Source organism: Mytilus trossulus, chromosome 2 (genome assembly GCF_036588685.1).
Source record: "Mytilus trossulus isolate FHL-02 chromosome 2, PNRI_Mtr1.1.1.hap1, whole genome shotgun sequence".
In the NCBI taxonomy this organism is placed as follows: Eukaryota; Metazoa; Mollusca; class Bivalvia; order Mytilida; family Mytilidae; genus Mytilus; species Mytilus trossulus.
Window position 1 is genome coordinate 22,449,688 of NC_086374.1, and position 26,494 is coordinate 22,476,181.

General features: G+C 32.9%; 2 protein-coding genes across 2 annotated transcripts in view; one reads left to right on the plus strand and one right to left on the minus strand.

Annotated features, from left to right (window-relative positions):
- The window catches only part of LOC134706747 (valine--tRNA ligase-like), a 52,529-nt gene extending 34,777 nt beyond the window's left edge, over positions 1–17,752 (minus strand). The window contains exons 1-11 of the mRNA XM_063565961.1: positions 17,386–17,752; positions 10,331–10,400; positions 9,775–9,875; positions 8,142–8,269; positions 7,332–7,496; positions 6,545–6,626; positions 4,562–4,681; positions 3,604–3,712; positions 2,707–2,886; positions 1,864–1,988; positions 508–611 (exon numbers count right to left, since the gene is read on the minus strand). Coding sequence (XP_063422031.1) covers positions 508–611; positions 1,864–1,988; positions 2,707–2,886; positions 3,604–3,712; positions 4,562–4,681; positions 6,545–6,626; positions 7,332–7,496; positions 8,142–8,269; positions 9,775–9,875; positions 10,331–10,400; positions 17,386–17,565 — 1,364 coding nt within the window. The 5' untranslated portion in view covers positions 17,566–17,752. The remainder of the gene's footprint in view (positions 1–507; positions 612–1,863; positions 1,989–2,706; positions 2,887–3,603; positions 3,713–4,561; positions 4,682–6,544; positions 6,627–7,331; positions 7,497–8,141; positions 8,270–9,774; positions 9,876–10,330; positions 10,401–17,385) is intronic.
- Positions 17,753–19,983: 2,231 nt separating this feature from the next.
- On the plus strand, positions 19,984–26,409 carry LOC134704972 (heme-binding protein 2-like). Its single transcript, XM_063563753.1, has 5 exons — positions 19,984–20,124; positions 20,909–21,058; positions 21,801–21,933; positions 23,720–23,900; positions 25,638–26,409. The coding sequence occupies exons 2-5, from the start codon at positions 20,930–20,932 to the stop codon at positions 25,828–25,830; spliced, it is 636 nt and encodes a 211-aa protein (XP_063419823.1). The 5' UTR covers positions 19,984–20,124; positions 20,909–20,929; the 3' UTR covers positions 25,831–26,409.
- Positions 26,410–26,494: the final 85 nt, after the last annotated feature.

Sequence of the window (26,494 nt, forward strand, 5' to 3'; positions counted from 1 at the left end):
CACTGATGATACCTCTGCCAAAATGTTTTGGTTAACAGGAAGTTGTTGAGTGATGAATCTGAAAACGCATCACACAGTATAACTGACTTATGTAAACCCTAAAACCAAATTTCAGAAATCCTTGTATTATAGTTTCTGAGAAAAACATGAAGAAATTTTCAACTTGGCTATCATGTGCAAAATGATACAAGTGTTCGGTAAACAGGAAGTTGTTGAGTGATGAATCTGAAACGCATCACACAGTATAACTGACTTATGTAAACCCTAAAACCAAATTTCAGAAATCCTTGTATTATAGTTTCTGAGAAAAACGTGACGAAATTTTCAACTTGGCTATCATGTGTAAAATGATACAAGTGTTCGGTAAACAGGAAGTTGTTGAGTGATGAATCTGAAAACACATATAAACCCTGAAACAAAATTTCAGTAATCATTGTCAAAAGCAGGGGTATAAAAAAACAATTTGGCCAACTCTGTAAATTCAGTATTGATATAGATGAGACTGACCTGCAGATTGGCACAACCATAGGGTTATCTTTAGTTTCTTTATATAAACCCTTGTCTTTTAGAGCTTTCAACACTGCTTTTCTAGCTTCAAATCTTTTCATTCCCTGAAAACAACAAACAAATTGTGTAAATCTAATAGCTTTTTGGAACAAACTGCCATAAATAAAAAAAAAGCAAAATTAAAAAGTAAAAATATATACATTATTCCAATGAGGTGAATGTGAACTTAATTTATCACACAATAACAAATTTTATTCTTTGGAAATGTTCCAAAAGAGAACTAAAATTGTACAAAAACCAGGTGCTCCGCAGGGCGCAGCTTTATACAACCCCAGAGGTTGAACCCTGAACAGTTGGGGCAAATTTGGTCACAATATTCAAGCTTGATTCTGTCTGAATTTGGATTGTGATCAAAAATTTGACATAATATAGGTTTTTGTCACAAAATTAAGTGGTCAAAGATCTAACAAATCTATTGCACAATACTGTGCAATTGAAGATTTGTTCTTGAAACTTTTCAAAATTCTAAATTTGAAAAATTTTGAAAAAAAGGAAGCCCTTCAAAAAATGGTAAACAAAAAATCCCCCCCCCCCAACTTTTTGAAACCCCCTTGGAGCAATAAACCTTAAACTCAATCCCATGCTTTCCATTGCAGAATGGAACCTTGTAGTACAATTTCAGAGAGATCCATACACTTAAACACAAATTATTGTCATGATTGGTTGGAAACTAGAAACATGCTTCTTTTTGGCCCTTTTTTGGCCCCTAATTCCTACATATTTTTGGCAATTAACCCAAAACTTAATCCCAGCCTCCCCTTTGTTATATGTTACATTGTGGTACAATTTCAGAGAGATCCATACAATTACACATAAGTTATTGCCTTGAAACTAGAAAAATGCTTGTTTTAACCCCTTTTTGGCCCTTAATCCCTAAACTTTGGCCCCATAACCCCTAAAATGAATCCAAACCTTCTATTTGTGGTTTTAAACATTGCAGTATGATTTTCAGACAATTGAAATACTTCTACACAAGTTATCATCCTGAAACTAGAAAAATGCTTGTTTTGTGCCCTTTTTGGGCCCCTAATTCCTAATCAGTTGGGATCATCATCCTCAAAATCAATCCCAACCTTCCTTTTGTGGTTTTGAACCTTCTGAAAAAATTTCATGAAGATCTATTCACTTTAACTAAAGTTATTATCCGGAAACCAATGTGTTTTCGGACGACGACGCAGACGACGACATCATACCATTATACGATCCCAAAATTTTTTTGTGGTCGTATAAAAATTAAACCAACTTGAATTTCATATAAGAATTTGAAAAAGCTTTAAAGCTATAAATAGTACATACACTAAATTCTCCACAATCAGCTGATATATTGCCTTCATCATCAATCATTGTAATAAATGGTAAATTATGTCGTTTTCCACACTCATAATCATTCTGATCGTGAGCAGGTGTAATCTTCACAGCACCTAAAAATAGAAGAAATATCATTTAAATGAATTCAGTCAGACAAGGAACTACACAAAGAAAATTAAAAAAAAAAATTTGTTTATCAAAACTTGTGAACATAGTGATATTATAAAGAGAAAAGAGAAACAGGAAATGGTTTACTGTTTAACAATGGATTCAGTATTCATTCAAACTATCCTACCGAGTATATGAATCAAGAGTAAAATTAGATGTGTTGTAATAGATAAGATCAATGTATTTTTAAGTCATAAATTGCATGTGTTTGAAAATATCCCCAATATTAGAAAATGTAACAAATCTTTTAAGTTTTCTCAGACAGCTTCCATTTAGAAAAATCCACTGCTGGCATTTATTCAATGACTTAAGAAATCAACAAAAAAAATGTCATTCATTCTTATTTGAACTTTGTGCTGGTTTCCCTTTTAATTCCTGGTGAGTTTTACATTTCAAGGTATATTTTTGTTTAAGTTGATAAAATATGTTAGCTCTACATTTTGTCAAAGATGGGCAAAAGATACTTAAAAGTACCCTGAAGATATGAAAAATCCTATGCCTAACAATTATAAAACATGAAAAAAATTAAGGAAAGATTTTTTTTAGAATATTTCAGGCTGCTCTAACCATACAAAATTGATAAATACTGTAAAAGTAAAAGAAATTTAAATCATATTTAAAACAATTTAATTAATAAGTTCTCAGCCTAACTGTACAACATACCTGTACCAAACTCTATATCAACAAAGTCATCACAGACGATTGGCATCCTACGATCAACAAATGGATGTTTGACAAACTTTCCATGGAGGTGTGAATATCTCTTGTCTTCTGGATGTACAGCTACAGCAGTATCACCTAACATGGTCTCTATACGTGTGGTGGCCACAACTAGTTCTTGATCTGAGTATAAAGTGTGTAAAGTTAATATATACAACTGATTTTGTATTATTGAATGATTTAGGGAAAATCTGTCCATTCATTGTTACTGTAGAAACATTAAATTCTGTGGGGTTAAAATTTTGTGGTTTTGTCTCTCTGTAAGATGTCATGGGGATTTAATTTCGTGGTTTCCTTAAACTGTAAGTGGTTTTATATGGAGGTTCAATTTTCGTGGGGGTTTTAATTTCGTGAATATATTCTTTCCATGAAATAATGAAATTAAATCCTCCACAAAAATTTCTGCTTTTACAGCATATCACATAATAGATTTAGAGAATTAAAGACTTATGATTTTCACTAAAAAAAATATATATTCTATATGAATTCTAGAACACTTAAGAGATTCGGCATACCACACTATTTAATTTTGAAAACTGTTTGAAATGCTTTTAAGAATTTCATGCTGAACATGCCCTTTCTCCAACCTTTTTTTTTTTGCAAGAGATTACAGAAATCTTATTGTGAACAATTGTTTTGCATAGGCTAAAAAATTTGTTTGTCCAATTTATATGGATTTCATAATAACAATGTGCAAAAAAAACCTCAATCATCCATATGAGAAAACAATTCCTGTAAATGGTTTATTTTTTAGAGAAAGGACTTACTGATGTAAGAGAAATCATTGGTATTGATACATAGCTACCTATTACTGACTGACTTTATCAGATATCATATTACCTGAATCTTCAACAGGGTAGGCAAAAGACACCAGAACACCAAACTCAACTTTGTCTTTATACCCTGGTACTGGTAAAAATGTTCTACCACTTAATTCTTTCTTGTCAACCTGAGAAAATGAGGGACACATGAGTACATTTTGAGTAACCCATAATTTAAACAATAGGAATCCTTACCATAATAAATATATAAAAGGAATCATCTTATATGGTTATATCACATCCTCTTACTAACCATCGTTATGGCTGATAAAATAGGATCTGTGTTCCTAATTCCTATTCAAAATAACTGTTTTTCTATTCTGTATGGCTGGTTTTTCAATGGTCTTTGTAATCATTAACAAAAGATTTTGATCTGCATTACCTAGGGATCTACAGTATCAATAGCCAGATAAAGGGTTCGTGAATAAACACAAAAATGCATGCACAGGATTTATAAAGACTTTTTTTATGAATCTGACTTCCTATCAAAGTCATGTCTACCACTCTAGTAACTTAGTTTTATTATTGTAAATAAAGCTTATTTACAACAGCAGTTTTCCTACCATAGTATCATCCTCAATTACAGTGGTATGGTCTTATAACATGTGATGTCTATAATCTAGGTTTAAATAATGGAGGCATTTTTGCTTGTTAGTGCAATGTTACTCATCTAAGAGAATGATCTTCCTACAGCATTGTTTACAAAATTTTTAATATACTGATTTTTGATTTTGTTTTGTACAATACATAAATCAGGGAATTCTTTTTTTCATTTTGAATTGATTTACATTTGTCATGTTGGGCCTTTTTAAAGCTCATTATGCTGTTCGGGTTTTGCTCATTGTTGAAAGCAAACCTATAGTTGTCAATATGTACATCATTTAGTGGCTGTTATAAAGATGTCTGATTGGCAATCAAACCACATCATCTTATTTCTACAGCGTATGCCTATTCCAGTATACAATTAACTGTGTTACCTCTATATCTGATATGGCAGATTTCAGTGTACAGGACCAGTTCACAAGTCTGACAGATCGGTAGATCAACTTCTTCTCATGTAGTTTGATGAAAGCCTCCTTCACAGCTGTGCACAATTTCTGTACAAAAATACAAATACAAATCAATAAGTTACAAGCAAACCTTGATCACTATAGGGAGTTTCAATTCTGAGCAGGTAAATGTATATCAATCCAAATGAAATGGAATATTAAACATTTATCACTTGCAAAACACAATTCTTATTTCAGAGCAAGTGTATTAACTTACACTATTGTTATCTCAGAAACTAAATTCGCTTGGAAATTATTTCACTACACAAACACATGTATGTACTGAGAATTGTGACTGCTTTTAAAATTTTATATTCTGCATTCATTTTGATATAATGAACAAAAAAGCAAATTTAAATTTAGAGAGTTGAAAGCTTTTTTCTAGAATAACCTTAATCAGGGTACCCAAATCCAAAATTTAAAACCCACTTTTTTTTAACCTTGGTGAATAGTTGTCTAATTTTTAAATCCCCTTATAAAATAATAAAATAGATGTAAATGACTCCGTTGTTATCTCTGAACTAATATTGTTGTTTCAGTGTTATATGGTTGTTTCAGTGTTAATATGGTTGTTTCGGTGTAAATATTGTTGTCTCAGAGTTAATATGGTTGTCTCAGTGTTAATAGGGTTGTCTCAGAGTTAATAGGGTTGTCTCAGAGTTAATATGGTTGTCTCAGAGTTAATAGGGTTGTCTCAGAGTTAATAGGGTTGTCTCAGAGTTAATATTTTTGTCTCAGAGTTAATATGGTTGTCTCAGAGTTAATAGGGTTGTCTCAGAGTTAATAGGATTGTCTCAGAGTTAATATGGTTGTCTCAGTGTTAATAGGGTTGTCTCAGAGGTAATAGGGTTGTCTCAGAGTTAATATGATTGTCTCAGAGTTAATAGGGTTGTCTCAGTGTTAATAGGGTTGTCTCAGAGTTAATAGGGTTGTCTCAGTGTTAATATGGTTGTTTCGGTGTTACTATGGTTGTTTCAGTGTTAATATGGTTGTTTCGGTGTTACTATGGTTGTTTCAGTGTTAATATGGTTGTTTCGGTGTTAATATTGTTGTCTCAGAGTTAATATGGTTGTCTCAGAGTTAATATGGTTATCTCAGTGTTAATAGGGTTGTCTCAGAGTTAATAGGGTTGTCTCAGTGTTAATATTGTTGTCTCAGTGTTAATATGGTTGTCTCAGTGTTAATATTGTTGTCTCAGTGTTAATATTGTTGTCTCAGTGTTAATATTGTTGTCTCAGTGTTAATATTGTTGTCTCAGTGTTAATAGGGTTGTCTCAGTGGTAGTATGGTTGTAACAGTGTTAATATGGTTGACTCTCAGTTGAATATGGTTTTCTCAATGTTAACATAGTTGTTTCTGTGTTAATATTGTTGTCTCAGCTTAAATATTGTTGTCTCAGTGGTAACATGGTTGTCCCAGTGTTAATTTGGTTGTCTAAGAGTTAATATGGTTATCCGAGTGTTAATATGGTTGTCTCTGTGTTAATAAGGTTATCTAAGTGTTAATATGGTTGTTCCAGTGTTAATATGGTTGTCTCTTTGTTAATAAGGTTGTCTACATGTTAATATGGTCGTCTCTGTGTTAATAAGGTTGTCCAAGTGTTAATATGGTTGTCCCAGTGTTAATATGGCTGTCTTGGTGTTAATGTGGTTGTGTCTGCTGTGTTAATATAGTTGTCTCAAAGTTAACATGGTTTTTCTCTGTGTTAATATGGTTTTTCTCTGCTTGTCTGATCAAAACTGACATAGATCTTGACATATATATAGACAAGCATTTATAATATATCGGTATCTCTAGAGGTTTATTCTTGTTCTATTGTATTGTTGGTTTAATGTCTAAACAGAGTAAATCCTACATTTTTTTTATCATTATAAAGAAAATATTGATGTGTTCTTATAAAATAAGACATACTGGATCCATGGTAAAACAAGCTCTGTCCCAATCATAAGATCCTCCTAGTTTCTTTAACTGATGATATATTCTGTCTCCTTTCCTGTTCAAATATTCATAATAAATAGTTATAGTAATAATTAGAATTAATAACATGACAATCAACTATATATACTGTTCGAAGTGTTGTGTGCTAGTCAGATTCCGCACTTAAAATACTAAGTTTAATAAAATTAGATAAATAAATTTGGTATATTTACTGTCTTCTGATTGGTTAAAATTATTAGTTTTATTTTCAATGTTGTCAATTTTATGGGACACGCCCACTCTGACGTTGTGTATTCATACGCAAACATGTTTGTATGTTGCTATTGTTAACATATATGATACAAAAAGCCTTATTTTTTATGAAAATTTATTTATAATGAATAGCTATAATCTATTTTGAATTTATTGAACCATAAAACTAATTTTTGACTCTTCACATTGAATAATCCGCGAAGCTTTTCAATTCTGAAGCAGATTTGTAACTAAAGAGAAGTCTTAAAGTGTATAATTAATCCATCAATTGGTTTGTAAACAATTTCATCAGTTTGAGTTTTACCGATGGCAATAACTTCTATAAAGAATCTTAGCTAGTAACCGACATATAATTAAAGTGATCATATTTGAATACCTTCATGCCTGAGAAGATTGACTCCAACTAGCCAACTCTTAATATATTCAAATCTATACCTGCAGCTATATATGTAGATTAAGTCCTTACTGACAATAAATCTATTAGCCCTATGTCTTAAAATAAACTTACTCATTTTTCCAGTTCCACACTTGTTCCACAAATTTTTCTCTTCCAAGTTCATGTCGACTTATTTTCTTCTCCCTCATTAGTTTTTTCTCGACCACAACTTGTGTCGCTATACCAGCATGATCACAGCCAGGGTTCCACAAGACAATCTTACCATGCATTCTGTGCCTAAAATGTTTCAGTAAGTATGAACAGTTTTTTAATTGGCAAACAAACAAGTCTAATTTACTGATTTTATGACTTTTTGGGTCACATTACATTTATGTACAAAATATGTATAATACCATATTTCTAAAAAAAACACTTGAAATCAGTATTGCAAGTAACAAGGTCAAAATTTAGTTCAACCTGCCATAATTCTGTGTGATTTTCACAAAAAGAACTTTATAAATAGTTGCTTTTTTGTTATATCTTAATGTTTCTGGATTATACAAGTTGTCAATGATGGTTTTTGTCATGTGCATTCAATTCTTGCACGCCTTATATAAATTATAGATGCAATTCATAGCTTGATAAGTTTTATTGGACAGATGTCTAGAAGTTATCTGTAAACCTCTGGATGTCTTTAAGTTAGTATTATTGTTAGGTGGAGTTCCCATAGATTCCTACCCCTTTTTGTAACTATATTACAAAATTGTTCATAGTAATAAGTAATGAATACTGAAAACTGCCAGAGTATTGGAGTTAAAACATTCCAAAAAAAATTCATTATAATTCATGGGATGGTAAATTTTGTTGATTGAGTTGGTACAGGCATACCATGACTTTACACATCAGGAAGATGTACAAAACTTAAACAAATGTCACACTTACCATCTAGTTATAGCATCTTCTACAGCATTTGTAAGAGCATGGCCTAAATGTAATGATCCAGTAACATTAGGGGGAGGTATTACCATCACAAATTTATCTTCATAGGCTACGTTGGTAAAATCTCTTCCCTGTATAAAACATAATACTTCAATTTAAAACTATACGCTTGCAGGAGCCTAAACAGTTCTCTAGGTAAAAATATGCAATATTAAAATCATTAAAAATAGTAGCAGCAATCCCTCACACACATATTAAGATATCACAAGGTTTGATGCTGATGCACTTTAAAAAATTCATTTTTTAAAGCCTCATTCAAGGGAAATAGTACAAACAAGGAATCAATTGATGGTTCCCATAACTTTAATTTCATGTAAATCTTGTCTTTTGATAAGTTAACATGCAGTTTCTTCTCCTTTTATTTTCTAGTGATTACTCAATTATTGAAGATTATTCTTTCTAGCAGTTACAGTTGTCAAAATAAATGCCTGGTAATCCACAAGATCAGCCCGATAATATTCTGTGAAGATTGTCAAATTATCAAAATCCCCATGATCAGTACCACACCCATGCATGAGTTTATAATCTCCTTTATCAGAAGTTTTGTATCAGAAATATTTGCCTATTTCATGTATTTGATCTGCATTTGAAACCTATGACTTTTAATTTTAAGAATGTAAACATTTGGCTGCAAAACTTTTTTTTATACAAAACTAGGTGAGTTGTATTAATGAATTGAACTATTTGAGATCACAGCATAAGTAGTATCATTTTAAGAGCTTAATCAAATTAAAACAAGAATGTGTTCATCGTACAAAGTTGCCCCAAGTTTAAAGTTGAAAGGACTTCAACTTCATCAAAACCTACCTTGACCAAAAATGTTAACCTGAAGTGGGACAGACATTACGACAAACGAACAAATGAACAGACAAAGTAACACAAGTAACACAATGTACAGACCAGAAAACATAATGCCCATAAATGGGGCATAAAAATTATTCCATATTAGACAGTTTTTGTTGGCAGATTGATTGTTAATATTTAGATACAGTCAAATCGTTCTAAACATCAATAAGTTTGTCAAACCTCAATGGAACTTTATGAAAATTTGAAAGAAGTTTCTTCACTTTCCATGAATAGCATTTGAAGAAAACATTGGAATATTTTATTTTCACTTTTCAAAATTGACTGATAAACTGAATTTTTTTTAGTTCACATTACAAATTAGATAAAGTTTTTTTTATATATAAAATCAATAATCTTTTTTTTTAATATATCATTCATGGAATTGCAGGAAATTTTAACAGAATGCTCTTGATCATTTATTGACAAATTTGGCAAAACTTCCTTAAATCTAGAAATAGTACTTTGGTAAAACCTAGATTTTTTTCTTCTTAATTTTTTCACATTCTACTGATATCTGAACAACATTGCATGCCTGTCTATGTTTGTTTTTTTTTTAAATCTTTTGGTCTTGTGTTGTTCTCTGGAATGCTAATTTATCACTATCACAACAATCTTTGTCCAACTTGTTGGGTTGCTGACTCACTGATAATTGTCCCATACCGCCTTATATTATAAACATTGTCTACATGAGCATTTACAACAGGTATATATTACACATAATAGATCTTACACCATACTCTGGTTTGAAGAAACCCTGTTCCACCCACCAGTCATACCAAGCAGCCTCTACATACTGAGGACTGTAGGAATCTGGCATCACCCCAGATATGTCTACAAAGAAAAATTATCTCTCTTTAAAGTATTAAATCTTGTATTAAATCCATGAGACTCGCAGATTTTAGCCAATAATAAGGGTCATGCACCTAGTTACTACACTGTCAGAAATAGATTTATGTTGAACTGCATTCATTCTGCTAACTGATAAAAAACCATGTGTAGCATATTACAAATTTTGGTGTTAAATAAGCTTTCATAGTTGTTTTGTATTCCATGTTATAGAAACTAAATTAGAAATGTCACAGATTTTTAAATTTCAATTTTACTTTATCAAGTTGAACTTCAACTGAAAACCTTAAACTATCAAGTGCAGGAATTCATCTCTTTCATTATAGCTGAAAAATATTCACTGGCAAAAATCAGCTTGTCAAGTTATTATGTTAACAAACATACTGTAACTTGAACTGTTTTTGTCTCACTTGGCTTTGTGTTGGTTAATAAGATTTTACCTTTTTTATGACCTGGTTTTGTGTTTCCTTCATACTGCACAACAGTTTTTTCCTTCTTTTCTTTCTTTTTCTGTAAAATAAATAACGAAAGAAGATATCAAACAATCTACATTGTACTTATGTAATAAATAACTAGAGGCTCCAAAGAGCCTGTGTCGCTCACCTTGGTCTATGTGAATATCAAACAAAGGAAGCAGATGGATTCATGACAAAATTGTGTTTTGGTGATGGTGATGTGTTTGTAAATCTTACTTTACTAAACAGTCTTGCTGCTTACATTTATCTCTATCTATAATGAACTTGGCCCAGTAGTTTCAGTGGAAAATGTTAATAAAAATTTACAAATTTTATGAAAATTGTTAAAAATTGACTATAAAGGACAATAACTCCTTAGGGGGTCAATTGACCATTTAGGTCATGTTGACTTATTTGTAAATCTTACTTTGCTGAACATCATTGCTGTTTACAGTTTATCTGTATCTATAATAATATTCAAGATAATAACCAAAAACAGCAAAATTTCCCTAAAATTACCAATTCAGGGGCAGCAACCCAACAATGGGTTGTCAGATTCATCTGAAAATTAAAGGGCAGATAGATCTTGATCTGATAAACAGATTTACCACCTGTCAGATTTGCTCTAAATGCTTTGGTTTTTGAGGTATAAGCCAAAAACTGCCTTTTACCCCTATGTTCTATTTTAGCTGTGGCGGCCATCTTGATTTGATGGTCGGGTCACCGGACACATTTTTTAAACAAGATACCCCAAAGATGATTGTTGTCAAGTTTGGATTAATTTGTCCTAGTAGTTTCAGAGGAGAAGATTTTTGTAAAAGATAACTAAGATTTACGAAAAATGGTTAAAAATTGACTATAAAGGGCAATAACTCCTAAAGGGATCAACTGACCATTTCGGTCATGTTGACTTATTTGTAAATCCTACTTTGCTTAACATTATTGCTGTTTACAGTTTATCTCTATCTATAATAATATTCAAGATAATAACCAAAAACAGCAAAATTTCCACAAAATTATCAATTCAGGGGCAGCAACCCAACAACAGGTTGATTGATTCATCTGAAAATTTCAGGGCAGATAGATCTTGACCTGATAAACATTTTTACCCCTTGTCAGATTTCTTCTAAATGCTTTGGTTTTTGAGTTATAAGCCAAAAACTGCATTTTACCCCTATGTTCTATTTTTAGCCGTGGCGGCCATCTTGGTTTGTTGACCAGGTCACGCCACACATTTTTTAAACTAGATACCCCAATGATGATTGTGGCCAAGTTTGGTTCAATTTGGCCTAGTAGTTTCAGAGGAGAAGATTTTTGTAAAAGATAACTAAGATTTACGAAAAATGGTTAAAAATTGACTATAAAGGGCAATAACTCCTAAAGGGGTCAACTGACCATTTCGGTCATGCTGACTTATTTGTAAAGCCTACTTTGCTAAACATTATTGCTGTTTACAGTTTATTTCTATCTATAATAATATTCAAGATAATAACCAAAAACAGCAAAATTTCCACAAAATTACCAATTCAGGGGCAGCAACCCAACAACGGGTTGACTGATTTATCTGAAAATTTCAGGGCAGATAGATCTTGACCTGATCAACAATTTTACCCCATGTCAGATTTCCTCTTAATGCTTTGGTTTTTGAGTTATAAGCCAAAAACTGCATTTTACCCCTATGTTCTATTTTTAGCCGTGGCGGCCATCTTGGTTGGTTGACCGGGTCACGCCACACATTTTTTAAACTAGATACCCCAATGATGATTGTGGTCAAGTTTGGTTCAATTTGGCCCAGTAGTTTCAGAGGAGAAGATTTTTGTAAAAGTTAACAACGACGACGGACGACGGACGACAGACGACGGACGACAGATGACGCCGGACGCCGGACGCAAAGTGATGGGAAAAGCTCACTTGGCCCTTCGGGCCAGGTGAGCTAAAAATAAATGGGAAAATGTGTCCATGGGACATCGATGATGCCCCTGCTTGCATACCATATATTGTCATAACTGAAGATGGTAGAAGTGACTCTACCCAATTTTGTACTTGATCTGAGTTTTGAGGTAATACGTTTTGTGTATGTCTCATAACAATTCAGCAGTTTTTATGTTTTAGTCAATAACAGTTATAGTGACGCCACCAAAATTAAAATTTGATCTGAATTATGTGGTAATAAGCATTGATTATAAGTTTCATAACATTTGGTTGAGACAAACAAAGGTTAGTGAACCGAAAGAAAACAATCAACAGTTTTTATGATAAGAAAGGGGAATAACTCAAGAACAGTTAAAAGTGATGCCTGCAATTTTTCGAAATTAATCTGAATTATGTGATAATCAAGGTAATAACCATAATGTTGTTAAAGTTTTATAACATTTGGTTAACATGGTTAAGGGAAACTAAAGTTAGAGAATGCAAATGAAATTCTCAGCAATTTTAATGTTTATATACATGTAGGGACATACATTTTGTAACTCAAGAAAAGTAAAAGAAAATGTGAAAATGGTGACCCCCAACAAAAACCCAGACTCTCTTTATCATTATATTAATGAGGGGGCATAAGACCTTAAACAGGACTACGGGATCAGGTGTTTTTAAGCTCAGGATTTCGGGATTGACCCTTTTGTGCTTCTAATTTGGGGACTTCTGGATTTCGTGTATTTTAAGCTAAGGATTTCAGGATCAGAACCCATCCTACCCTCCCCCATTACAGTTAACCAGGAACTCATGATTATTATAATAGTATACACCTTATCGCTATTTGTCAGCCATTACTAGATATCACACAGGTTCCCATAAAATTATGACGTCATAAAACAAAATAGCTGATGGCACAATATAAAAGTGATTGTTGTATGCGTCAAAAGTTCAAGCGGCTGGGTCAGCCGGAATTAGGGATAAGGTGTATACAACAGGAGGATGATGAAGTGAATGTGGTGAATTTACCTATTGCAAGATATATAAAAGCTTAAAAGTAGATTTCAACAATATAAAGTCTCAATATGACAATACACCTTATTGCTATTTGTCTGCAATTACTGGATATCACATAGGTTCCCAATAAAATTTTGATGACATAAAACAAAACATCCGACCCCACAATGGAAAAGTGATTGTGTATAATGACAATACACCTTATCGCTATTTAGCCCATTCTGGGAAAAAGTCATTTATACAACTTCCTGTTTGGGTCACCGGCCGAAAAATGGAGGTCATCATTAGCATGATTAGTGAGCTAGGGGAGAAAAAATTTTAGAAAGTGATCATCAAGAAACTTTGATATAGTATGATCCACTTTTTTCAAAATTAAAATTAAAGTAAAAAAATATTTTGTTTAAAGTATTTACGGTAGTTTAAACAGGTCTCATTAAAAGTATCATGCATGGTGAATTGTTTAAGGTTCGTCATAACAAACGGACAAATATGGCTGTATTTATATGCCAACCAGATGCTCCGCAGGGCGTAGCTTTATACGACCGCAGAGGTTGAACCCTGAACGGTTGGGGCAAGTATGGACACAACATTCAAGCTGGATTCAGCTCTAAATTTGGATTGTGATTAAATAGTTGACACAGCATAGGTTTCTGACACAGAATGAATGTGTTCTAATGAACTTAAAATTTTTTGTTTTCTCTTAGAGCAATTCACTATGCTGTTGAATATTAATCCTCTCAAAAAAATGTTTGAAGAAATTTTCATTTAATTTATGAAATTTCATTTCAAATGAGAAAATTGAACCCATTTTTTTTAATCACATCCCCCTTTCCCTTATTCAAAATTAATCTCAATTAAATTTCTAATGGAGTTTGCAACAATAACTACTCATTTAAATACATCATAAAATATTAAGATGTAAAAAAACTGCTTGTTATCACTGAATGGTAAAGATTATTTTAATTTATCAGTTGGTAGTAAAAAGTGAATATACATTGTATATAACAAAGATTTGAGTTGATTCTGGACAAAGAAAGATAACTCCAATTAAAAAAATATATTGCTATTTCACAATATTGTGCAATTAGATATTTCTTGCTTACTATTCTGGACAAAGAAAGATAACTCTTATTAAAAAAAAAATTGCTATTTCACAATATTGTGCAATTAGATATTTCTTGCCATTGTGCAATACTGTGCAATTGAAAAGACTTGCTATTGCACAATACTTAATATAATATTTAGATCCTGATTTGGACCAACTTGAAAACTGGGCCCATAATCAAAAATCTAAGTACATGTTTGGATTCAGCATATCAAAGAACCCCAAGATTTCAATTTTTGTTAAAATCAAACTAAGTTTGATTTTGGACCCTTTGGACTTTAATGTAGACCAATTTGAAAACAGGACCAAAAATGAGGAATCTACATACACAGTTAGATTTGGCATATCAAAGAACCCCATTCATTCAATTTTTAATGAAATCAAACAATGTTTAATTTTGGACCCCGATTTGGACCAACTTGAAAACTGGGCCAATAATCAAGAATCTAAATACATTTTTAGATTCAGCATATCAAAGTACCCAACCGATTAATTTTTTGTCAAAATCAAACTAAGTTTAATTTTGGACCCTTTGGACCTTAATGTAGACCAATTTGAAAATGGACCAACAATTAAGAATCTACATACACAGTTAGATTCCGCATATCAAAGAACCCCAATTATTCAATTCTTGATGAAATCAAAAAAAGTTTAATTTTGGACCCTTTGGGCCCCTTTTTCCTAAACTGTTAGGACCAAAACTCCCAAAATCAATACCAACCTTCCTTTTGTGGTCATAAACATTGTGTATAAATTTCATTGATTTCTATTAACTTAAACTAAAGTTATTGTTGGAAAACCAAGAATAATGCTTATTTGGGCCCTTCTTTGGCCCCTAATTCCTAAACTGTTGAAACCAAAACTCCCAAAATCAATCCCAAGCTTTCTTTTGTGGTCATAAACCTTTTGTCAAAATTTCATAGATTTCTATTAACTTAAACTAAAGTTATAGCGCGAAAACCAAGATAATGCTTATTTGGGCCCTTTTTGGCCCCTAATTCCTAAAATGTTTGGACCAAAACTCCCAGAATCAATACCAACCTTCCTTTTGTTGTCATAAACCTTGTGTTAAAATTTCATAGATTTCTATTCACTTTTACTAAAGTTAGAGTGCGAAAACTAAAAGTATTCGGACGACGACGACGACGACGACGACGCCGACGACGACGACGACGACGACGACGACGCCAACGTGATAGCAATATACGACGAAAATTTTTTTAAAATTTGCGGTCGTATAAAAATTACTCTGAGTACAGACTTACCTGTAAAGTTGGAAAAGTTTTAATGCCTAGCATCCACTAGATATAAACTAGAGGCTCTAAAGAGCCTGTGTCGCTCACCTTGGTACATTTGTATATGTGAATATTCAACAAAGGACACAGATGGATTCGTGACAAAATTGTGTTTTGGTGATGGTGATATGTTTGTAGATCTAACTTTACTGAACATTCTTGCTGCGTACATGTACATATATCCCCATCTATAATGATTGGCCCAGTAGTTTCAGTTGAAAGTGTTAGTAAAAATTTACAAATTTTATGAAAATTGTTAAAAATTGACTATCGATTCGTCTGAAACTTTCAGGGCAGATAGATCTTGACCTGATAAACAATTTAACCCATGCCAGTTTTGCTCTTAATGCTTTTGTTTTTGAGTTATAAGCCAAAAACTGCATTTTATCCCATGTTCTATTTTTAGCCATGGCAGCCATCTTGATAGGTTGACCAGGTCAAAGGACACAATTTTTAAACTAGATACCCCAATGATGATTGTGGCCAAGTTTGGTTTAATATGGCGCAGTAGTTTCAGAGGAGAAGATTTTTGTAAAAGATAACTAAGATTTACGAAAAATGGTTAAAAATTGACTATAAAAGGCAATAACTCCTAAAGGGGTCATTTGACCATTTCGGTCATGTTGACTTATTTGTAAATCTTATTTTGCTGAACATTATTGCTGTTTACAGTTTATCTCTATCTATAATATTTTTCAAGATAATAACCAAAAACAGCAAAATTTTCTTAAAATTACCAATTTAGGGGTAGCAACCCAACAACAAGTTGTCCGATTCATCTGAAATTTTCGGGGCAGATAGATCTTGACCTGATAAACAATTTTACCCCATGTCAGAATTGCTCTAAATGCTTTGGTTTTTGAGTTATAAGCCAAAAACTGCATTTTACCCCTATGTTCTATTTTTAGCCATGGCGGCCATCTTGGTTGGTTGACCGGGTCACCGGACACAATTTTTAAACTAGATACCCCAATGATGATTGTGGCCAAGTTTGGTTTAATTTGGCCTAGTAGTTTCAGAGAAGAAGATTTTTGTAAAAGTTAACGCCGGACGCAGGACGACGACGACTGACGACGACGACAGACGCCGGACGCAAAGTGATGAGAAAAGCTCACTTGGCCCTTTGGGCCAGGTGAGCTAAAAAGTTAAATCCATTTTGTGTTTCAGAAAGATAAAATCTCTTTTGGATTTTGATGGGCATTTTTTTTCCTTCATGCAAAAGGTGTGAAAATTGACTAAGTTGTGGAACAACTATGAGATGCTCCCTCAGGTAAAAAAACGGTTTGTATTGTTTTCATTGTCCTTATTGACCATAGACACCAGGTATCTTCACAACTATAGGTGAGTTAAAGAGTTTATCTGAGTCAGTGAGTGGACAGTATCAAAGTAATGCAGGTGTTTGTTTATTTTTGCACCTTCTGAAGAAAGGGAAAAAAATGCCCAGCAAAAACCAAGAAAGATCTTATCTTTCTTAAACACAAAATGCATTTAACTTTTATTAGCTAGTGGATGCTAGGCATTAAAACTTTTCAAACAGCACAGGTAAGTCTGTACACAGAGTAGTTTTTGAGGTAAAAATACGGCCATATTTGTCCATTTGTTATGATGAACCTTAAACAGGATCCCAGATAGCTTCAACTGGATGAAAAAGTTGTGTAAATTTAGAATTTATCCGAAATGGGATAAATATAGGGATTAGGTGTATCTACCTGGGTGTCCCCTTCTTTCTTGGGTTGATCTTGTTTCTGTTTGAGTTTTTCTTGTTTTGCCATAAATTTTTCAAGTTTTTCTTGTTTTTGTTTTTCTTTCAAAAGTTCTTTTTCAGACTTCACTTTTGGTATACTCTGTTCTGGTCCATCTCCAACAGCCGGTGAACTGTTGGTTTCCATTATACAGAAATCCAAAGATTCGTGTATTAAAAATTGATATTATACTAATCAAGTCAAATGATGCAATATTGTGAAAAGGATTGTAGGTACAATGCGTTGAAATATTACAGCATAAACACTAAATGATTAAAATTGGCGAGTTTCAAGATTTTTTTGTGATTGCAGCATACACATGGCTAACCCGGAAGTGAAACCTCAAATGAAAAATATCGGGCACGTATCTGGTTATTTATCCGGAAAATGACATTTTACGATTTTTAAAAAATACACAGTATCGATATTTGTCCATTAGTTTACTGGACATCACACAGGTTCCCGTCAAATTTTGACAGCATAATACAAAATATCTGACATCGCAAATGAAAAGTTATATATGACGTCAATAGTTCAAGCGGTACAGATCCTCGGGTCAGATGATAAGGCCCGTTGTATCCTCGTGTATTGTATTTTCGACCTACTAACATATTTTTCCGAATTTCCCTGTTATATGTTATAAAAAAACAAATAAAATTTGTATACAGTTTCTTCTTTTTATTATTCTAATCATCAAATTCCATCTGCACAATTAACACGAGTATAAAAACAAAAACAAAATTAAAAAAAACATGAGTATAAAGATTAAAAAAATACAAAAAAAAAACAAGACAAAAAAACCACGAGTCAAACTTTTCACTCTCCAAGTAACACTCCGAAGAACTGCCTAATTATTTACAAGTTTACTTTACAATCAATCTTTCATGAAATAAAACTTGAAATGCTTACTGTAGATAAATATGTTATCAAACATAAACCTTAAATAACAGTTATTAAGAAAAGGTTGGGCCAACATCTGGCCAACAACATCAAAATGACAGTTGTTGGAAAGTTGTTGAGCCAACATGGGGCCAATAGTGTCAAAATATAAACTGTTGGCTGAGTTTTATTGGGCCAACGTTGGTCTCTTGTTGTCCTGCCGATGCCAACTGTGCCAATCAATCACCAATGTTGGTCCAACAAAGTACTGTTATCTGGGATATATGATTGTCAATCATCGGAGACAACTTTCCACACTGAGGAGAACACCAAATGCATGACACAGACATTAACAATGAGCAAAGCACATACCGCATGATACCGCATCGTCAGCTATTAAAAGCCCTGAAATGACAAATGTAAAACAATTCAAACAAGAACACAAACGGCCTAATTTATGTACTATTAAACAATGTGTTCATAGTACACGGATGCCCAACTCGCACAGTATTATTTTCCATGTTCAGTAGACCGTGAAGTTGGGGTCAAAACCTTTATTTGACATTAGAATTAGAAAGATCATATCATAAGGAACATGTGTACTAAGTTCCAAGTTGATTGGACTCCAACTTCATCAAGAACTACCTAGACCAAAAACTTAACCAACAAATTTAGCCTGAACTTCAGAATGTGGCGGGGTAAACATGTTAGCGGGATCCCAAACCTCCCCTAACCTGGAACAGTGGTGTAACAGTACAACATAAAAACGAACTATTATATAAACGTGCCCATCTTAAAAGATTTATGAGAGAATGTATAAACATGACAACAGAGGCGGATTTAGGGGAAGAGGGGGGGGGGGGGGGGGGGGGGGGGGCTTTCCGGGAAAAAATTTGTTGCTTATATAGGGAATCACTGAAGCATGACCGGAGCGGGTCCCCTCTTAGGCAGTCAACCACTTATGAACATTTCTGGATCCACCACTGAACAATATTGTAAAAAAAAACACAATTCGATAATTACTTTATATCGGTGATATAAAATAAATATAACATGAGTTTCTTAAGAATATTATCATAAAATAAAGCATAATCAGATTTATAAACATGCAAAACCAGGGGCGGATTTAGGGGGGGGGCAGGGGATCGGGGCCCCCTTTTTGGGAAAAAAATTGGTTGCTTATATAGGGAATCACTGAAGCGTGACCGGAGCGGGCCCCCTCTTAGGTCAGTTAGTGGGCCCCCACTTATATAAAAATTTCTGGATCCGCCACTGGAAACAACATGTCTTCTGATTAAAATAACACACTGACATGATGCTCTATTCGACATTCAATTCCACAGAAATGATAATGATCTTTTTTTCATAATGCGTTTTGCACAAATGCTTTATTTACAGTCATTCTACCAATCCGCACCGTATGATCTTTGCGGTCATTAGGTCAAACTGATATTTAAAGTACACACAGACCAAAAAAAAATTGCATGTGGCCATTTTTTACATCCGTATAAAAGGCGAAGTCATTATTGATGTTTTAAAATTTTGCAAGTTGGATTAACAGTATTTCCTCAGTGTACTTAAAAGGAAGCGGCCTCTGTCCCTTGCTTCTAAATCAACCCGCATTGCATGTCATTAACCATAACTGACCGTTTTCGAGGTTATTCTCAGTTTATCTCAAATATTTGTGTTGTTAGAAAAGATACACGTTGGTATAAATGTGTTCTGTTAAGTGTAAAGTAGTAAACTTGTTGCATAATGGTCAACCCTATATATATAACCGACAGAGAGTACCAACTATTCATTTGTGGAGAATTTAACGAAAACAAGGTAAGATTTTTATTTAAATCTCATAGGTAGAAAGAATAAACCTTCAATTCGCGGCTTAATAATAAAAAAAGTAGACCAAGGACGCACAAGGCCTAGAAAGTATTGATCTGTGTTTTGTGGTTATAAGCATTGTCGTTACAAGATTTGTTACATTTCGTGGAGCCGGGCAATTTCAAGTTGGAGGTTAATAACAACTTTATATACAGGCAATCGGTAGATCACCAAACATGAGCAGAATCCATATCATTTTCCTCTAATTTAATCGATTAAAAACTTTAATTCATATTTTTGGTTCGAAAAATCCTATAATTGAGGTTTCACTTTGTCCTCCGCAAATGGTTGTTTATGATTGTTCATAATATATTCTACTATTTTGGGACTATTAATTGTTACATTTGAAACCTTATTTTTGTCGAACATAAACATTGTTAAACTTGTAACGGTGTTTAACAAACTTTAGAAAAAAATATTTCTCGAATATCAGTTTTACTATCAATCGACTTTCTCTCATTTATAAAAATTTAAGGGAATATAAAAAAAAAACAAGAAGACGTGGTGTCAATGCCAATGAGACAAATCTCCATCAGAACAAATAACACATATAAGTTAAATACTATATTGGTCACCGTAAGGCCTTCAACAACCACCTTAATCAGCTATAAAAGCCTCCAAAAAATGCCAAATATATATATATAAAAAAAAATCAAACGGGGAAACTTACGACCCTTGAGAACTTTGTTAACTTATGTAAGACTTTTTATTTGTTTAACACGTTTTATTTCAGTAAAGAACATATCTATACAATATGTTATTCCACTGTGTTCTTTCATCTCTGCTGGTCTTTGTATTCACGGCGACAGTCCCAGCTCAACAAAAACCAACCTTCTGTCATGATTTAGACTGTCCAAATTTTACCACGGTGCAATCATTTAAGGTAAATCTTATTTTTATATTGACGTCAGAACACTTTAGACAGCGTGACCAGTTTAAATTGAGATACTCTCTACAAACTAAAAGAATTAATTCTATAATAATCATTATTATAGTGACGACGAACAAGTCAAATAATTTGATTATGCAAGTTCATAAATGTTTACCGTATACCGTCTGCAATGCCATGACAGACAGAATCAATGTGTATGAATGTGTCCATGTAATGTAATGTCAAAGAAACGACAGCAAATAAAACATGTTTTGATTGTGCTCTAAAATTTAAACTGCAGAATTGCCAAAACACACTGTAAAGGGTGGAACAAAGGCCAAAATAGAAGGCACAAAGCAGAACTCAAAATATATCTGACATAAAATAATTGACTTTTCTGTCAATCACTAATGAGTTGGCTTCAGACACAGGATTTATGACCTCAAAAAGAAGGTTGGGATTGATTTTGGGGATTATTGTCATAAGAGTTTAGAAATTAGGGTTTCAAAAAGGGGCCCAAATAAGCATTTTTCTAGTTTCCAGACTATAACTTGTGGGGTGGTGTATGGATCTCTCCGAAATTATACCTCGAGTTTCCATACCACAAAGGGATAGTAAGAACTGGCTTTGGAAAAGGGGGGGGGGGGGGGTATTGTGGCTCTTACCGTTTAGAAATAATGGGCAAAATAGGTGGACTATAACTTAACATAATTTAAAAACTCCATATTCATGTTTGATCTTTTCTTTTTTTTAGGATTATGAATTGCGTAAATATGACGCATTGAAATGGGTTGCAACAAATGTGACTACGATGGAATATACAGACGATATAAACAGAGAAATGTTCATGAGATTGTTTTATTATATTTCTGGAAACAATAGTGCAGGTAATTAAGGTAGAACATAGGTATATTTTCCCCGAAACAGAATATTCTTATACTTTGTCAAAATGAAGATTTTACTATGCTCTTTCCAAACATATAATAAAAAGGATAGGTCACCGTGCTATTTTTCAAGCTACGAGTCGTTGAAAATTGCCTCAATTTGCTTAGAATAATCATGAAAAAAACATTTTTGTGCATAAAAAACAAATTCTGAGATAGAATTTTTAAATAATTTGTGAGAAGATAGGTTTTATATGTTTTAATGATAGAAAAACATATGTCCCGATACAAATGCATTGATCGGCCAAAATAAAGGGGGGTGCGAACCCCCAGACCCCCCCCCCCCTCTGGATCCGCCACTGCTGATTGTTTACTGCAATAGTTCAATCCAAGATGAAGGTATACCATGAATCTACCATAAGTAGTTTGTATAATATTTCAAAATATTGTCATTTACGGTCAAGGAACAGTAAAAAGGCTAGGTCACAGAATTTTGTAAAAATTGGACACAACTTGGCTCGTCGAACTATAACTGAAAATTGAAAAGGTAATTTGTTTATCTCCTTATTTTCGGAAATAGATTATGGTTTTAAATTATAACAGAAACTGAAATGTAGTCTATTTAGGGACGACATCAAAAGATCAATGAAGGATAAAAAAAAACTTAAATCAAATAGTTTGAAGGGGGGGGGGGGGGTAAACTTGCTGCGTGAAGTTTTGTTTATCCTACATCGATTTTAAATCCTTTCAATCCACAATGCTTTTCAAAATAAAAATGGTAGCATACGCTATAAATTTCAAAATGGCTTTTGTTAAGGGTTAACAAGCTACACATTCAGAAAACAAGTGATCAGTATTTTAGAGTTTCTTGTTCACAGCAATTTCGCTACATTTTTGTTGGTTTAGAAGGTAGACCTTTTCAAGTTTTGTCGGTATTCCCATGGGAACTATCATGTGTACCTCTTTTTTTTCTTCATTCGAGGTGAGTTACTTGTTATAACCAAGATAAAAAAATGCGGCAACTATATTATCATTAAATTTCACATTCAGATATATGATGTTCATTCCATTAACACTCAAAAAATTTCTGATTGGGTTCCATAAGTATAATTATCCTCCACAACTAGAAATTGAAGAAAAACAACACACACAGCTTTCTCCGCTTTATTAACCCGTACTGTTAACTTAAAAAAATATCTTTTTGGCAGGTATTTATACCGTATTCCGCCATCATGGCCATTGTGTTAACGATATTGTGCTGTGGTCATTGTAATGTATTCTAGTCTCAATTTTGCTTAATTGCTTAAGAATGTTTAAGAGTACACAATGTTGACGGCTTTACCCCAATTTTTGACACTTTTACTTATTATATCAGTTTGTTCTGCTCACTCATTGTTGTCAACTTAATGGAATTCTACACGACTGTCATACGCATGAGGTTTTGATATAGCTAAAAAAAAAAAAAAAAAAAGTTTAGTCCACCATTTTCCACACGAGGAATTGTCTGTACCAAGTATGGAATATGAAGGCTGTTTTCGTTCTTTTGATTTTGCTATTTATAAAAAGACTTTCTGTAATGAATTTTCCTAGAAGTTCTGTATTTTTGTTACTTTTAATACTCTTTATAGAGATAATGCCATGCAAATAGTTTCATACTGGTTTCACTGCAACAAATTGTTAGGTCATTATATTGTGTAGCAGGTGTTGCTTTATTTTATACATCTTTTTTTTTTTCATTTTGCACCACATTGATTAAAACTAATTTGTTAACACCTTTAATTTTTATCAGCTATGAAGATTCCCATGACAGCTCCAGTACTCAGAACAGTTATTCACGGACAAGGTCCAACATGTGAAGCCACGTTTATCACCCATTTTATGATACCACATAACATGCAGACAAACACACCAACACCCACAGACCCAAAGGCATATTTAGTTACTTTACCTGGAAAGAACTTTTATGTCAAGTAAGATATACATATGAATTGGAAAACTTAAACTTTCATCGGTTTAACTGTAAATAATTCTAAGATTGAAAGATCCAAAGAATCAAGAATCACATTAATTAATGTGGTTTCAAAGACATCGTAGAAGAAACCTCACATTTATATCCCATTATTATAATGTATTTAATGCACCTGTGAAATTACTTCAACATTCCAATCAATAATACAATACCATTGGCTAAATCTATGTTTACCTTAATGTATGTAGCAAGAGAAACCAAAATACAGGACACAATCGGCAAAGGAGTACGGTAAGGGCCGATTTTGGCCTCAAATTTCAGGTTCATCTAACAAAAGATTTTGGACAATTTTAAACTTTTTAAAGTGTCTATTTCAATATTGATTCAACGAGTTTACTTGGAAGATTTTAACTGATTTGTACATTAAAATTGCTCGATTCAAGCTTAAGTATTAAAAATCTTATCAAATATGCAAAAAAAATGTTACTTGTTAGATGTTTTTTTTTTGTAAAAAAATGAAAGTATCCTCAACCTTTATGTTATGTATCATCATCAAATGCAACTTACATTTCAATATTATGAATAAACACGCATGCGGCCACATTCATTTAAAACGGAAACAGTCTAATTTAACAAAAATGCCTAAATTCGGATGATTTCAGTAATTTAGCACGACTAAATAATGCTAGTACAAGATATTTTCATTGTATTGTCAATAACAGTCCATATTTATGTAGCAGAAGCATTCTACTTTCCATTATATAGCGGAAAGATTACTTTTTCACAATTTTGTAAAACTGCTATATTTTTTGGGCCAAAAAGCGTTTTTTCTTAATCTACTCCTTTACAATATTTCGTGTTCAAGATTCAAATTAGTACAAGAAAACAAAATTGACATCCTTTCTTAAATTAGCAGAATATTCAATGCTATGCTTGTACACTAAACTTGCAAACTTTTATTCATATGTAATTCATTGTATAGGCTTTATATAGAATGCATGCATCACAGTATGTGATTTATATTTTTTTAACATGTGCATATATACATATATATAAATATGCCATTTTTCAATAATTACCGAAAATCTTATTTAAAGGCATTAATTTGGTGCCAGTCTTGAAATCAAGAAACTTGTATTGCAATCTTAAGGACTAGGTCGGTTATTGTGATTTGGGAAAAAAGATATTTTTCAAGAGTACAATAGTGCCAATATTTAGAATTATTTTTTGTTGATTTACTTGTATGCATATTAATAATTTTAGTTGCTTTAGTTACCATATATAGCTCAATTTATAAGATAGTTGAGGCTATTGAAGATTTAAATAACCAAAAGGGGAATTCTGTGTTGCATATATCACTAATTGTCAATTATCACTAACTAAACAGTATCTTTTTTATAGTATGTACATTTATTACTGAAAGATTTCACTGATTGAAGACAAATCTTTGCCATAACTACTGTAATAACTAGCCAGCCAACACAAAGGTTGCAAGTAGGAATCCTGCTTGTTCTGGTGGACTGGACTTCAATTGGAATCTGTATTGACTAGGATTGTCAGTTTTTCCTATCGAAGGTCGGTCGTTTTCTATGGATTCCTCCACCAATAAAAACAGGCCAACTGAAAAAGCCTAAATGTTGTGCTTAAAAGTGGCGTTAAAACACCAAAAATCAAATATAACTACATGTGTTCCTAAATAAATGCATCCATGGTGACAGAATCGTTTTTATGCTTTCAGGTCTTTCCCAGGTAGACCTTCTGACCAAGACAACGTAGAGAAGGTTGAAGAACTGGCACAAGAAATAGGAAACCCAAACTTATATTTAGATAATTATTATTTCACTGCTGGTTATGATGGTCCATATGCCATTCATAGACACAATGAAGTATGGCTTGAATCAACCAGTGCTGGATCCAGGATGTTAGGTTAAGGATGGCAGCTTAAATGCACCAACAAAATTGAACCTATTCTAAAGTTATTGATTGTATTGTCTTGGCAAAAATATTAGTTTAAAATTGAACAAATGTGTAGAAGAATCTGCGTAAAATGTGAAAGTTACTGCTTCAATTCATTCCCGAGTGTATTCAAGGTCATACCCACTGAATGGCTGCAAAACTTGAAAAGATCTGAAATTCACAAATAACAACTTCAGCATATTAATATGTCTCAAAATTTATTTGACAATGAGCAAAACTACCTCATTTGCAATTAAAATTTAAAATTACTCAAGAGTTATTTGTATATTATTGCACAAGCATGGGAATATTAACAAGTGTAAGGTTTCTCGAAAAAAAAAAAAACATCCAAAGATCTATAAAGGAAGCACTCATTTATTTAGTTAATCAACTTATGGTTTACTGCTTTTTGATAAAATTGACAAAAATATGCACTCATTCTGAATGTATGCGACTGCAATACTGTGGACGTCATTTGTTGCCGAGTTACATATTTTGTATGCGTTTCTCTTCTGTTTGAATTGATTTACATGTCATTTCGGGGCCCTTCTTAGCAGATTATGAGGTATGAGCTTTGAGAGTCTTATATTACCAATCAGATGTTGATAGACTAATATAAATACAGTTGATACACTTGGG

What these genes read in the sequence shown, in the direction of transcription:
- LOC134704972 (XM_063563753.1), top strand. Translation starts at nt 20,930, where the DNA reads ATGTTATTCCACTGTGTTCTTTCATCTCTGCTGGTCTTTGTATTCACG. An exon ending in CCACGGTGCAATCATTTAAG is followed by an intron (nt 21,059 to 21,800) that starts GTAAATCTTATT and finishes TCTTTTTTTTAG; the next exon opens with GATTATGAATTGCGTAAATA. An exon ending in TTCTGGAAACAATAGTGCAG is followed by an intron (nt 21,934 to 23,719) that starts GTAATTAAGGTA and finishes AATTTTTATCAG; the next exon opens with CTATGAAGATTCCCATGACA.